Source organism: Leptonychotes weddellii, chromosome 6, assembly GCF_054177405.1.
Source record: "Leptonychotes weddellii isolate Sample4059 chromosome 6, ASM5417740v2, whole genome shotgun sequence".
In the NCBI taxonomy this organism is placed as follows: Eukaryota; Metazoa; Chordata; class Mammalia; order Carnivora; family Phocidae; genus Leptonychotes; species Leptonychotes weddellii.
Genome location: NC_138374.1, coordinates 88,898,628 through 88,911,676, shown reverse-complemented (window position 1 = coordinate 88,911,676; position 13,049 = coordinate 88,898,628). Strand labels below are relative to the sequence as shown.

The 13,049-nt window shown below is 36.1% G+C and overlaps 1 protein-coding gene across 1 annotated transcript in view; it reads right to left on the bottom strand.

Moving 5' to 3' along the window:
- Nucleotides 1-13,049, bottom strand: part of MROH9 (maestro heat like repeat family member 9) — a 163,219-nt gene that overhangs the window by 15,927 nt on the left and 134,243 nt on the right. Inside the window, exons 15-17 of the mRNA XM_081823183.1 lie at nt 11,233-11,353; nt 3,504-3,645; nt 1,107-1,279 (exon numbers count right to left, since the gene is read on the bottom strand). Of these exons, the coding sequence (XP_081679309.1) occupies nt 1,107-1,279; nt 3,504-3,645; nt 11,233-11,353 (436 nt within the window). The remainder of the gene's footprint in view (nt 1-1,106; nt 1,280-3,503; nt 3,646-11,232; nt 11,354-13,049) is intronic.

The window sequence follows — 13,049 nt, the reverse complement described above, 5'->3', positions numbered from 1 at the left end:
TAGTGACTGGTACTTAGTAAATGCTCAATAAATCCAGCCACTATTATTATTACTATTATTATCCTTATGTCTTTTTGAAAATAATTCTTGCCATTAAATTACTTCTTTCTATAATTTAATAATATTATTCCCTTCTTCAATGAAATCTGAATAATTAAGAACTTATAAATTTTTGGAAAATAATTTTCTATGAAATAATTTTCTTATTCACAAACAACTCATTATAGAAGTCTTTAAATATAAATATTCTGTATGGCATACCAAAGTGTCTTTGCTTATTAAAATATGTTACTGTCATCCAATTTTTCTGGAATACATTTACCATACAAAACAAGAATTTTCAAAGTGCACAACTTTTCGATTAAAGATCTTTTATTTTTTTTTTAAGATTTTATTTATTTATCAGAGAGAGAGAGCACAAGCAGGCAGAGGAGCAGGCAGAAGGAGAAGTAGGCCCCCTCTGAGCAAGGAGCCTAATTCTGGACTCGATAACAAAACCCTGAGATCATGACCTGAGCTGAAGACAGATGCTTAACCAACTGAGCCACTCAGACCTTTTGAGTTTTATATGATAATAACAAACACATTGGGAACATTAACATGTCATCTCTAATGCCCATAATACACCTTCTACTATCTCTATTTTATTGGGGGTGGGGGGAACTGAAGCAGTAAGAAACTGAATCACCTGCTTAGGTGGAGCCAGAATAATGATTTGAACCCAGGCAGTCCTGATCTAGGGCTAGCCAATATATAGCCCTAAGCTACGTACAATTTCTCTTTCCTCCAAAGACAGAGGCTGTTCTTTGATTCTCCTTTCTTATGGACAAACTTTTCCAGGTTCTCATAGTGTAGTTATATATATATATGTCTCCACACACACAAATATATATAAAATGTAGTTACATATGTATATAACTATATATATATATATACAGACAGTACTTCTTTGACTAATATTGTTATCTCTGGAGAAGAAATGGTAGCTCAGCACAACATGACTATCTTCTGTTGATTTATTCTGAAATGTAATATCATTGCCTCAGCTGGGGCTTCAGCTTAATTATAAAACTTAATGGTTTCACATATCTAACTGTGTAACTCACATGATCCATCAGAGGACAGTAGCTGGAGGCAATTCTAGTACACAAAGAGGAGTAGGTCACCTTGTCCAGCTTGACTAAAAGTCTTCGAAGGGTGATCAAGGCCCGAATTATAACAGTCTTGTCTTTTGAAAGGAAGGCATCCAAGATGGATATTAATAAGCTGCAGACATTTTCTATCTATATATAAAAGAGGAAAATGGTTGGATTTTGGAACTAGAAGGAGACTTGAGGTAGCATTTGGCACACACACGTCTGAGTTTGGGCAGCGTACAGTCACGTGCTGGGAATGCCTCACAAGATTCAATTGTCAAATTGTCAAAAACTTTGTAAGCCGATTGTTAAAACAGACTCTTAACTATAGAGAACAAACCGATGGTTGCCAGAGGGGAGGGAGGTGAGGGATGGGTGAAACAGGTAAAGGGAATTAAGAGTCCATTTATCACGATAAACACTGAGTAATGTATAGAGTTGTTGAATCGCTACATAGTACACCTGAAACTAATATAACACTGCATGTTTACTACACTGGAGTTAAAATTAAAAAGTCATTATTAAAAAAGTAAGTTTTAGAAAACTAGGAAGAGATAAAACAAAGGTAATAAATACTCAAAACTTAGCACTTCCTATTTCTTTTGCTCCACTTTACTCTTATATGCCTTTGAGGTTATTTACATGTATTATATCTGTATGGTGGAAATATTAAATAATGAGGCACTACCAGGCATTTCTCCCCAATTCCATGTTTAATTCTGTCCCTTTGATTGCTTGAAATTAGCCTTGGTGAGAGTACACCACAGCAATTGGTATTATTTCCAGAGAGCTGGTTGTTAAGCATTCACCAGCACACCATGAGCAGGATGACCTCTAAACCAGGTGCTGGTGACTCGTGTGGACATGGGAGCTGCTGAGCTGCTGAGCCAGATCATGAGAGTCAATTGTGGATCAGAGATAACAGAATAGAAAGCAAGGAAAAAGGCAAAAAGGAGACACCAAAGAAGAGAAACAAAAGCTAGAAAGAGACGAAGCAAAAGAAATAAATACTATTTGCCAAAATAATAATCAGAGGCCTTGTGTCTCTGAGAAGTTGTCTTTACCAATAAATAGTATGTGACCTCAACCCAGCTCACTCTCCACGGTTTCTCTCTTACTCTCCCAAATAACCTTGACATAGAATCTTCCTTTCAGTTGTTAATAACAGTGGGAAGAGCTCTAGACAAGGCAATAACTCTGATTATTAAAAGAATGCACACTGACTTCTGTGATTTATTTAAAGCAAACAAATCATGGCTCATTTCATTCTAAATGCAAAATGGGTGCCCACGGACAGTCTTTGAGCCTTTAGAGACAATGCTTAATAGATAAACAAGGACTTATTATTAAACTTATTAAGTCAACAATGATTTATGGAATCAGCATAATTCCATTATGCAAGGTACTTTGGGATGGGTGAAATAGGTGATGGGGATTAAGGAGGGCACTTGTGATGAGCACTGGGTGTTGTATGGAAGTGTTGGAGCACCCAATCGTACACCTGAAACTAATATTACAAAACCCTGAGATCATGACCTGAGCTGAAGACAGATAGCTGTATGCTAACTAACTGGAATTTAAATAAAAACTTAAAAAAAAAAGGATTTATAAGAGAATTACAAAACACGCTTAGATTCGGTCTTCCTGGAAGGCAAGAAGTATTCACATGGCTCAATAGGAAAGAGTGTAAGACAGTTCTCAAGTTTAAACTATTAAAATCACCTGGAGGATTTTCAAAAACACAGGTTGGTGGGCCCCACCTCCATGATTTCTGATTCCACAGACCTGGGGTAGGGCCCAACAATTTATAACAAGTTTCTGGGAGATGCTGATACTGCTGGTTCAAGCATCATATATAGAGAACTATTAATATAAAGTCTTGCATAAGCAAGTGCTCATAGTGGGTGTGGCTCTGAGAAGGATGTGACTGGCAGGTCAGAATATTCCCGCACAGTCTGACCTGAGCTGAGAACAGAGACCAATGTGACTATGTATGGGTAAAGGAGGAATGTGCTGAGTGGAAGACAAAACTTGAGCGAGTGCTCTGGGATAAGAATTAATGTGTCGGCAGGTGTGTATGTTGGAGGGGAAATTAACTTATGTGTGTGTGGTTTAGCCTCTAGGAGTTTGTGTAGGGCAATGCTGATCCATTCTAAGGGCAATTAATGATTTTCTAGGAAGAATATAAACAGGGTGCTTAAGCGTCTGAGTTTACTTACCACACTGCTTCCATTCAACCCAGGCTTTGAAATTGTTTTAGCTATACAGAAACCGAGAAATATCAGTGTTTTATCAGTAAGGATCTTGAACAATATCAAATCTTAGATTGACTATGATGGTGACGGCATCCACAAATCACACACTCACGTGCCTCATTGATAACTGGCGCCATGCTGGCGATTTTCTGAAGGCTCAGCTTGCTAACTGCAGGATTGGAGTCATTGACCCAGTTTCTGAAGAGAACCAAAAACTCTTCTGGGAATGGGTCCTTGAAGAAGTTATTTAGAAGCTGAAAGAAAACAGTTGATAAGTTCATAAACAAAATTAAAGGCTAATGCACGATTTCTGCGCCAGTCATAAAAATCGAGACATTTTCAGTAAAACTGAAGCACAAGTCTCACTAAAACTCCAGATACTTACACATATCCCCACACATATTTCTGTGTTCATAGTTTTTGTGTTCTCTGGAAGGAGAAGTAGCAGTCGTAATAGGAAACACATGTATATGTATTTCTGTATATATCTACAGTTGACCCTCGAACTGTGTGGGTCCACTTATATATGGATTTTTTTTTTAAGATTTTATTTATTTATTTGAGAGAGAGAGCGAGAGCACATGAGAGGGGGGAGGGTCAGAGGGAGAAGCAGACTCCCTGCTGAGCAGGGAGCCCGATGCGGGACTCGATCCGGGACTCCAGGATCATGACCTGAGCCGAAGGCAGTCGCTTAACTAACTGAGCCACCCAGGCGCCCCATACAGATTTTTTATAGCACAATATTGTAAATGTATTCCTCTTCTTCATGATTTTTTAAAATAACATTTTCTCTTCTCTAGCTTACATTATTGTAAGAATATGGTATATAATACATACAACATACAGAATATGTGTTGTTTATGTTATTAGTAGTTAGGTTTTTGGAGAGTCAAAAGTTATATGTGGATTTTGGATGGTATGGGGGTCAGCATCCCAACTCCCATGTTGTTAGGAGTTAAATATATGCATTAAATTTTTTTTCTCCCCGTTGCTGGAAACTTAGTGACTCAATTTAAATTACCTCCCTCTCCCAGATTATAGTTAGGTGGGTGAGTTCCTTGACAGTGAATGTTTGTATGTACTAGGAGGCTGTGCCTACTGTGGGCCAGGTATTATGCTAGTAAGTGGGAATATAGTAGTGAGCAAAACAGTCTCAATCCATGACCTTGTGGGGCTTATAGACTAGCAAGAGAGACTGATACTGTACAATGATGCTATACTACACTATTCTAATGAAAACAGAGTTGCTAATTGTGATCAGTACTAGGAAGAAAAGTTCCAAGGTGCCACAAAAACATCTAAAGGAGAACTGAATTTAGACTGTGCAGTTGTAAACTGAATTTAGAATGAAAAGTGATATTTAGATTTGGACTTGAAAGCAGAGTTGGCATTAGCTAGATAAATTGTTTGGAGAAGATCTCCCCAAGGAGGGTAACCCATGTGCAAAGGCCTGTGGTAAATGAGCGGGGTGTGTTTGAACACTGGAAGGAAGGCCAGAGTGATAGGATGGGAAGGGATGAGAAGACTAGAGGGTAGTGAGGCTGGTGGCCAGTCAAGGCAGGTGGCTCAGGATGTGGAGGTTAGGTTATAGAGTTTTAGTCTTTTAACAGCTAATACCCAAAATGAAGATGTGATTACCATGAGCTTTTATGCATCTAGTAACTAGCAGCCAAAATATATTTTTAAAATGTCTTAGAAACACAAGTGACAGTTTTAGAAAAAAATTTCAAGAATTTAAAATATCACTAAGACAGGTCAAGTACACAGAAGAATAGAGAACAAGAGAGCAACAGTGGGAGGGGACGGCAGATCATATATTCTTTTCAACATTCCAAATAACTTTCACAAAAATTAATTATCAGATCCAAAAAATCAATAACTTCGCTAAAGCAAATCATTTAAAAAGCACCTTTTAAAAAAAAATCATGGTGTCTATAATAAAAGAAGAAACCAAGAAGAAAGTTTAAATGGAAATAAAAAAGCCTATAAGCACTTGGAAATTTAAGAGAACTCTCCTCTATTTTGTGGATCAAAATTATAAACCACAGAGGAAATCAAACATACAACAAGGATTACTGCAAAAACAATAAAACAACAAAAATAAAATAGATGTTTACCCTGCGGTTGGAAGGAAATGCATAACTTGACTTTGCTTAAAAAGAAATGTTAAAAATGAATAAATTATTTATTTCCTGAAATTACAAGACATGAAATATCACAAGCAATGAGATTGCGCTGAAGAAAATTGGTGTAAGAAAATAATAAAGGTTGGGGCGCCTGGGTGGCTCAGTTGGTTAAGCGACTGCCTTCGGCTCAGGTCATGATCCCAGGGTCCTGGGATCGAGCCGCGCATCGGGCTCCCTGCTCGGTGGGAAGCCTGCTTCTCCCTCTCCCACTCCCCCTGCTTGTGCTCCCTCTCTCACTGTGTCTCTCTCTGTCAAATAAATAAAAAAAAAATCTTAAAAAAAAAAAAGAAAATAATAAAGGTGGAAGCAGAGGTTATGGAATTGGGAAACAGAAAAACAGTGGCATTAATCAATCTAATGCCTGTGCTAGGAAAAAAAAGCGTTCAAATAGGCCAATTTTGACCAATATAATATAAAAAGTAGACATAAAATGAGCAGTGAGAAAAAGGGTGTGAAATAGATTAAAAACTTCACAAGAATATTGGATGCTCTCTGTGTCAATGGTTCTTAACCAAGGATGGGCACCGGGATCTTCTGGGGCAGCTTTTCTATATTACGTATGCCAGGATTTGTTCCAGTTATGAGGCAAAGAAAATTAGATAATTGAAATTGATTAGGAACAATGGAAGACTGATGGTTTTTGATGTGTTATTTCCAAATATTATCAAGGTTAGTTCTTTTTGAGTGATCACCACACATCAAAACATAAAGGCATATTTTCCATTTAGAACTAGTAACTAATCTGTGGGTGATAATTTGGTACTATGTGAATATTCTTCTCCAACAACATTTCACTTAATGGTTTTAAAATTCGTTGATAATTTTTTCTTTATTTAGTTATCACACTGGGACTTGCAAAGAGGTAATTTTCCATGTCTAGCATTCCCTCTATATTTACTGGCTGGCATCTCTCTCTCTGTCTCTCTCTTCCAGCTCTCCGGGTTTGAGTCCCACCAAGGACTCAAGCATTTAAAAAATTTCTTTTCCAATATATTATAATTATCTGCAGTTACTCTTTCTTTTGATGCTAAATTTGGCCAGTAGGAGCTCTTTCAAGTTGACTTTCATATCCTTTTGACATGACCCATCTATCTTTGAACACTTCTTTGCTTGTGGAAAAACTAGATGCCCCAGGCTTATATTTTTCTTGCCCCTGAAGTCAGCCATTTCTTCAAGGAGACAAGGTTCCTTTTAGTGAGTAATGATATTTGGCAATCATTAGAAATGAGTACTAGAATGTATTCATTGTTATTGGAATATTATGTCCTCTTGGCCTTTACCTGAAACTAAGAATTATTCTGTTTTATTTTTTTAGTCATGAGTTCATTTTGACAATGTTGATATATTCAATTCAAATATAACATAACAGAGTTTATGTTAACTTTTAACAGTTTTATGTTTGCTTCATCTTTTTCTTACCTGGAAAAACTTTTTGCCAATAGTGTTAATATATTTGCTTATTTGCTTTCTGCTATATGAATGCATACCAGAGTCTTAAAATTATATCATCAACATACAATATTCATAAAACTCCTCAGTAAAAGTGAATATTTCTTTATAGATTTTTTTGTCCTTAGAATATATTTCACTAAGGATATATATAGTCAAAGCACTATGTTCATAAGCTACTTGATATCCTTCACAAATGTGTGTGTGTGTGTGTGTGTATTTGAGGGAGACAGAAACAGAGAATCATATAATTCACTGAGAAAAACACTCAGATCATAATAGGTAAATGGGCAAAGGCGAGGTCAGATTATTCACAAAATGGAACTTTAAAGGCCAAGGCAAAAACACACAATTCAGGAAAATAATTCGACCAGAGGTAACAATATGTTATCTTTATTTTTTATACGTCAGGATCATATACCTAGAGAACCCAAGAGAATTAACAAAAATATTATTATATACAACAAAGTAGATGAATTTAAGATAATACAGTTTAACTAATTTTCCTGAACATCCAGCTCTAACGAGCTTGAAAATTGAATGAAAAAGGACACATTTTGGAAAACAGTATGGAGGTTCGTCAAAAAATTAAAAAGAGAAATACCATATGATCCAATAATTCCACTACTGGGCATTTACCCAAAGAAAACAAAAACACTAATTTATTTTTTAAATTTGAACTCAATTAATTAACATATAATATATTATTAGTTTCAGAGTTAGAGGTCAGTGATTCATCAGTCTCTTATAATACCCACATCTTCTTTATCCATTCATCTGTTGATAGACATCTGGGCTCTTTCCATAGTTTGGCTACTGTGGACATTGTGGCTATGAACATTGGGTGCAGGTGCCCCTTCAGATCACTACATTTGTATCTTTGGGGTAAATCCCTAGTAGTGCAATTGCTGAGTGTAGGATAGCTCTATTGTCAACTTTTTGAGGAACCTCCATACTCGTTTCTAGAGTGGCTGCACCAGCTTGCATTCCCACCAACAATACATGCACTCCTGTTTATAGCAGCACTATTTACAATAGCAGATAAGGAAGCTACCCAAGTGTCCATCCATAGATGAAAAGGTAAACAAGATGTGGTATGTATATATAGTGGAATATTACTCAGCCATAAAAAGATGAGATCTTGCCATTTGCAAAACATGGTTGGACCTAGAGGGTATAATGCTGAGTGAAATAAGTCAGACAGAGAAAGACAAATACCTTATTTTCACTCATATGTGAAATCTAAAAAACAAAAGAAATGAATAAACAAACAAAAAGCAGAATCAGATTCATAAATGCAGAAAACAAAATGATGGTTGTCAGAAAGAAGAGGGGCAGAGGGATCGGCGAAATGGGTAAAGGAGAGTGAGAGATATAGGCTTCCAGTTATGGAATGAATAAGTCATGGAATAAAAGGTACAGCAATGGGAATATAGTCAAGGGTATTGTAATAGTGTTGCGTGGTGACAGATGGTAACTACACTTGTGGTGAGCACAGCTTAATGTATAGAGTTGTCAAATCACTATGCTATACACCTAAAACTACTGTAATATTGTGTGGCAGCTATCTCAAGAAACAAAACAAACATGAAAACCTATACCCAAAATCATATTTAATAGAGATAAATTCAAGAACCAAAAAAAGGCCACATTTGCACTAACAATTTAAAATAATATAAACTACTTAATAATTCCAAAATTGAATATGACAAAATATTGAATTAAAAAAAGAAGCAAAACTATAAAAATACCAAATATTCCCAAGAAGCTCATAGCTTTAATTTAACTGCAATATAGTTTCAGTGAAAGTTTTTTTTTCTTTTAAACCTGGCAAAATTATTTTAAAATGCAACTAGAAGGATAAATACATAGGAAAGACTAAAGACATTTTGAAAAGAGTTGAGGGAAAGTTGCTTTGCAAGACATTAAAATTTATTTGCAAACTGCCCTAATTTCAGTGTGATACCTCCACAGGAATGAAATGAATGGAGCCTAACAGCATCATCCAGGGCAGACCCTAATGTGGGTGTGTGTTTGTGTGAATGTATATGAAATTAATAATAGAATTCATAAAGGTAGCGTCACCAGTGAGTAGCGAATTTAAGGCTTATTAATTACATGATGCTGGGATAGGAAGTTAATTATTTAGTGAAAACTTTAGTTTTAGTGAAAAACTATAGTGTACCTCATGGTACACCATATAAACTTCATGGGAAACAACATTGCATGTAAAAATTTATATAAAAATGTATAAATGTGAATAAATTATACATGAATATTTATCAACTATTTGACCACAGTAGATTTTTTAATACTTAATTTTATGAAAAAAAAAAAAGCAAATTCCAGAAACAAAATTAAAAGGCAAACAACAAACTGGATACTGATTCTCAACAGGCATTATAATCAAATGCATAACACACTTAATATCCTTCACAAATTTCTGTGGGTGTGTGAGAAAGAGAGAGACAGAGAATCATAGAATTCATTGAGAAAAACACCAAGACTGTAATAAGCAAATGGGCACAGAAGAGATCAGATTGTTCAGATTATGGAATTTAATTTATGAATAATTATTTTTTAAAGATGTTCAACCTTTCTAATAATTCAAAAATTAAGGACAAATCAAATCCCCCACAAGACATCACATCTACCCCTCAAATTGGAAAGCTCATCAATAGTGGCAAGAGTGCAGTGGGGTGAGTGCACCCACAAACCGCATGGGAAACACTGGTTGACTCTGCTTTCCAGAAATCAGTCTGGCAATAAAAATCCTTAGCCTTTAGAATGTTTATACTCTTTAGTTCTTATTTCAGATTCTTGGAATCTACTAGAAGGAAGTAATCTAAAATACTAAAAGAAAGAAGACAGGCACAAAGATGTAAACTCTATCATTACTTTTATCGGTAGAAAATTAGAAATAACATATATATATATATATATATATATATATATGGCATAAGCATCGATAGTACTCTGTTAAATATTGCTGGCTAAGACTAAACTAAGGTAAAATACATAGATTGTGTGCTCAGAACAACTAAAGGCCAAGTGACCTCATGATGAACTGGGCAGTTGAGGATTGCCCAGAGCGCCAGTTAGAGAAAGTGGGAGAACAATGTGATCATTATTCAGTTCTTAGAAGGACAGGTTTATCACTCTCCAAAAGGACTAAGCACTACATTCATGATGAGAGAGGCAATTAGGGTTCATTAAACATCATCTGTCACAATAATGCTTACATAAATCATACATTGTTTGTAAATTTCTTTTGAATGTATCATTTTATGGGAGCAATCATGTATGTCATATTTAGGTCTACTTAATGTTTGTACATACTTAAAAGGATGATACAATAAAAATAATGAGTCATGTAATAAAAATAATGAGAGATTCAAATAGATTAAGCAAGTTTGGAAACATTAGTGATTTGCTAGTGCAATGTTCAGTTAAACTGACTTATGTATCTTTCCGAAAACTTTAGAAGTAGGTAGTGTAGTGTATGGGTATGTCTTTTATATTTTATTAGCTGTTCTGTTGACTATGATGCTTGAAATTATGTCAAACTTTTGAGAATATTTGGCATGACACCTTAGATTAATACTTTATTATATATTAGTTCTATGGAAAAATTAGTATTTGACTCAGAGAATTTCAACTTATAGAACTTTCTACATGCCTTTTGTAAGCAAAAGGACTTCCTCAATTTGCTCAACTAGTATAGCATTACAATATATGATGTAATATTCATATAAATATTAATGTAGTTCTATATTTTCATTTTACTTAGTTATTTGGACCATTCTTTTTTTTTCTTCCCTAGATAGTCTGAAGTATCATTCAGATCCCAGATGTTACCTACTATCTTTAAGTAAACTTTGAGTACACTTGAAGTATTCCTTGACATTATTTTTTATTTTTTAATTCTTTTTATTTTTTTATTATGTTCAATTAGCCAGCATATAGTACATCATTAGTTGTTGATGTAGTTTAACAAGCATGCAGAGATATATGAACTGGTACTTTAAAAATAATTAGTGTTTGTGCAAATCCACATCTCCTAGGACATGACAAAAGTTATCTGTCATTGTCTTAACTCTTGGTAAGAATTAATATTCAGAGAGGGAGATAAAAGATTGGAAAGTTGACTTAAGTTTGGATAAGGAATGAGAACGCTGTTGTTCGCAGTCTTCTAATGAAACTCACTTCAGTGAGGAATATTATTGTGATGATACTGTCTTCTGATCGTCTAGGACCTTCCACCGAGAGCTTGTAGAGATAATGCAAGGTCTCTGGAAACTGTGGAAAGTTATAGTCACTGAGAGTTCTGTAATGGAGAATAAGGCACTGAATTAGCAAAGAAGATGAAAACTCTTCCTGCATCGGCAACTGCTAATGGTAGTAAAGAGAGAATCATCATCCTCACATTTTGTACCACCCAGATAAAAAAGAAAGATATTTTCTAATATTCCCTAATCTAAGGTAAACTGCAGCCCCATTCTGAATTCTACACAGACTCCAGGCAATTATATATATCTGGATCACTGACAATCTCTCTTTCCTTAACATCACTCCTCTTTCCCATCTTTCCCCTCCTGAGCCCCACAACAGAATGCCCTGTAATACCACAAGCTCCTGCCTGACCAAAAGGAGAGAAAATAAATAGTGCAAAATAAATATCTTGGCAATCCAGGATGGCTGAATAGGTCATCATCATGGTTTTAGACCAAGTCTTTCCTTTAAATGATAAAATGAAGACGAGAGTTTGGGACTATCCTGTTTTACTCAGGAGAAGAAGTGGGGAGTCCTGATTCACTAAAGCCATTCTGGGCAGTGGCCAGGCTCACAGAGGTCCTGACATGCTGGCCTGGATCAGATGGCTAGTGGCAGGACTGGGAAAGTTGATGTGACAGGTTTCATTTTAAGACTCCACGTTGGGACAAAACCAAAAGAAAACTGACAGAATGGGAGAAGATATTTGCAAATGACATGTCAGATAAAGGGCTAGTATCCAAAGTCTATAAAGAATTTATCAAACTCAACACCCAAAGAACAAATAATATGATCAAGAAATGGGCAGAAGACATGAACAGACATTTCTGCAAAGAAGACATCCAAATGGCCAACAGACACACGAAAAAGTGTTCAACATCACTCGGCATCAGGGAAATCCAAATCAAAACCTCAGTGAGATACCACCTCACACCAGTCAGAGTGGCTAAAATTAACAAGTCAAGAAATAACAGATGTTGGCAAGGATGCAAAGGGGAACCCTCCTACACTGTTGGTGGGAATGCAAGCTGGTGCAGCCACTCTGGAAAACAGTATGGAGGTTCCTCAAAAAGTTGAAAATAGAGCTACCTTACGACCCAGCAATTGCACTACTGGGTATTTACCCCAAAGATACAAATGTAGGGATCCGAAGCGGTATGTGCACCCCGATGTTTATAGAAGCAATGTCCTCAATAGCCAAACTGTGGAAAGAGCCAAGATGTCCATCGACAGATGAATGGATAAAGAAGATGTGGTATATATATATATATACACACACAATGGAATATTATGCAGCCATCAAAAGGAATGAAATCTTGCCATTTGCAATGATGTGGATGGAACTGGAGGGTATTATGCTGAGGGAAATAAGTCAATCAGAGGAAGACATGTATCATATGATCTCACTGATAGGAGGAATTTGAGAAACAAGACAGAGGAGCATAGGGAAAGGGAGGAAAAAATGAAACAAGATGAAACCAGAGAGGGAGAAAAACTGTAAGAGACTCTTAATCTCAGGAAACAAACTGAGGATTGCTGGAGTGGTGGGGGGTGGGAGGGATGGTGAGGCTGTGTGATGGACATTGGGGAGGGTATGTGCTATGGTGAGTGCTGTGAATTGTGTAAGACTGATGAATCACAGACCTGTACCTCTGAAACAAATAAATATTTAAAAAAAAAAAAAGGTAGTAGGAAGGGAAGAATGACGGGGGGCCTCGGAGGGGGAGATGAACCATGAGAGACTATGGACT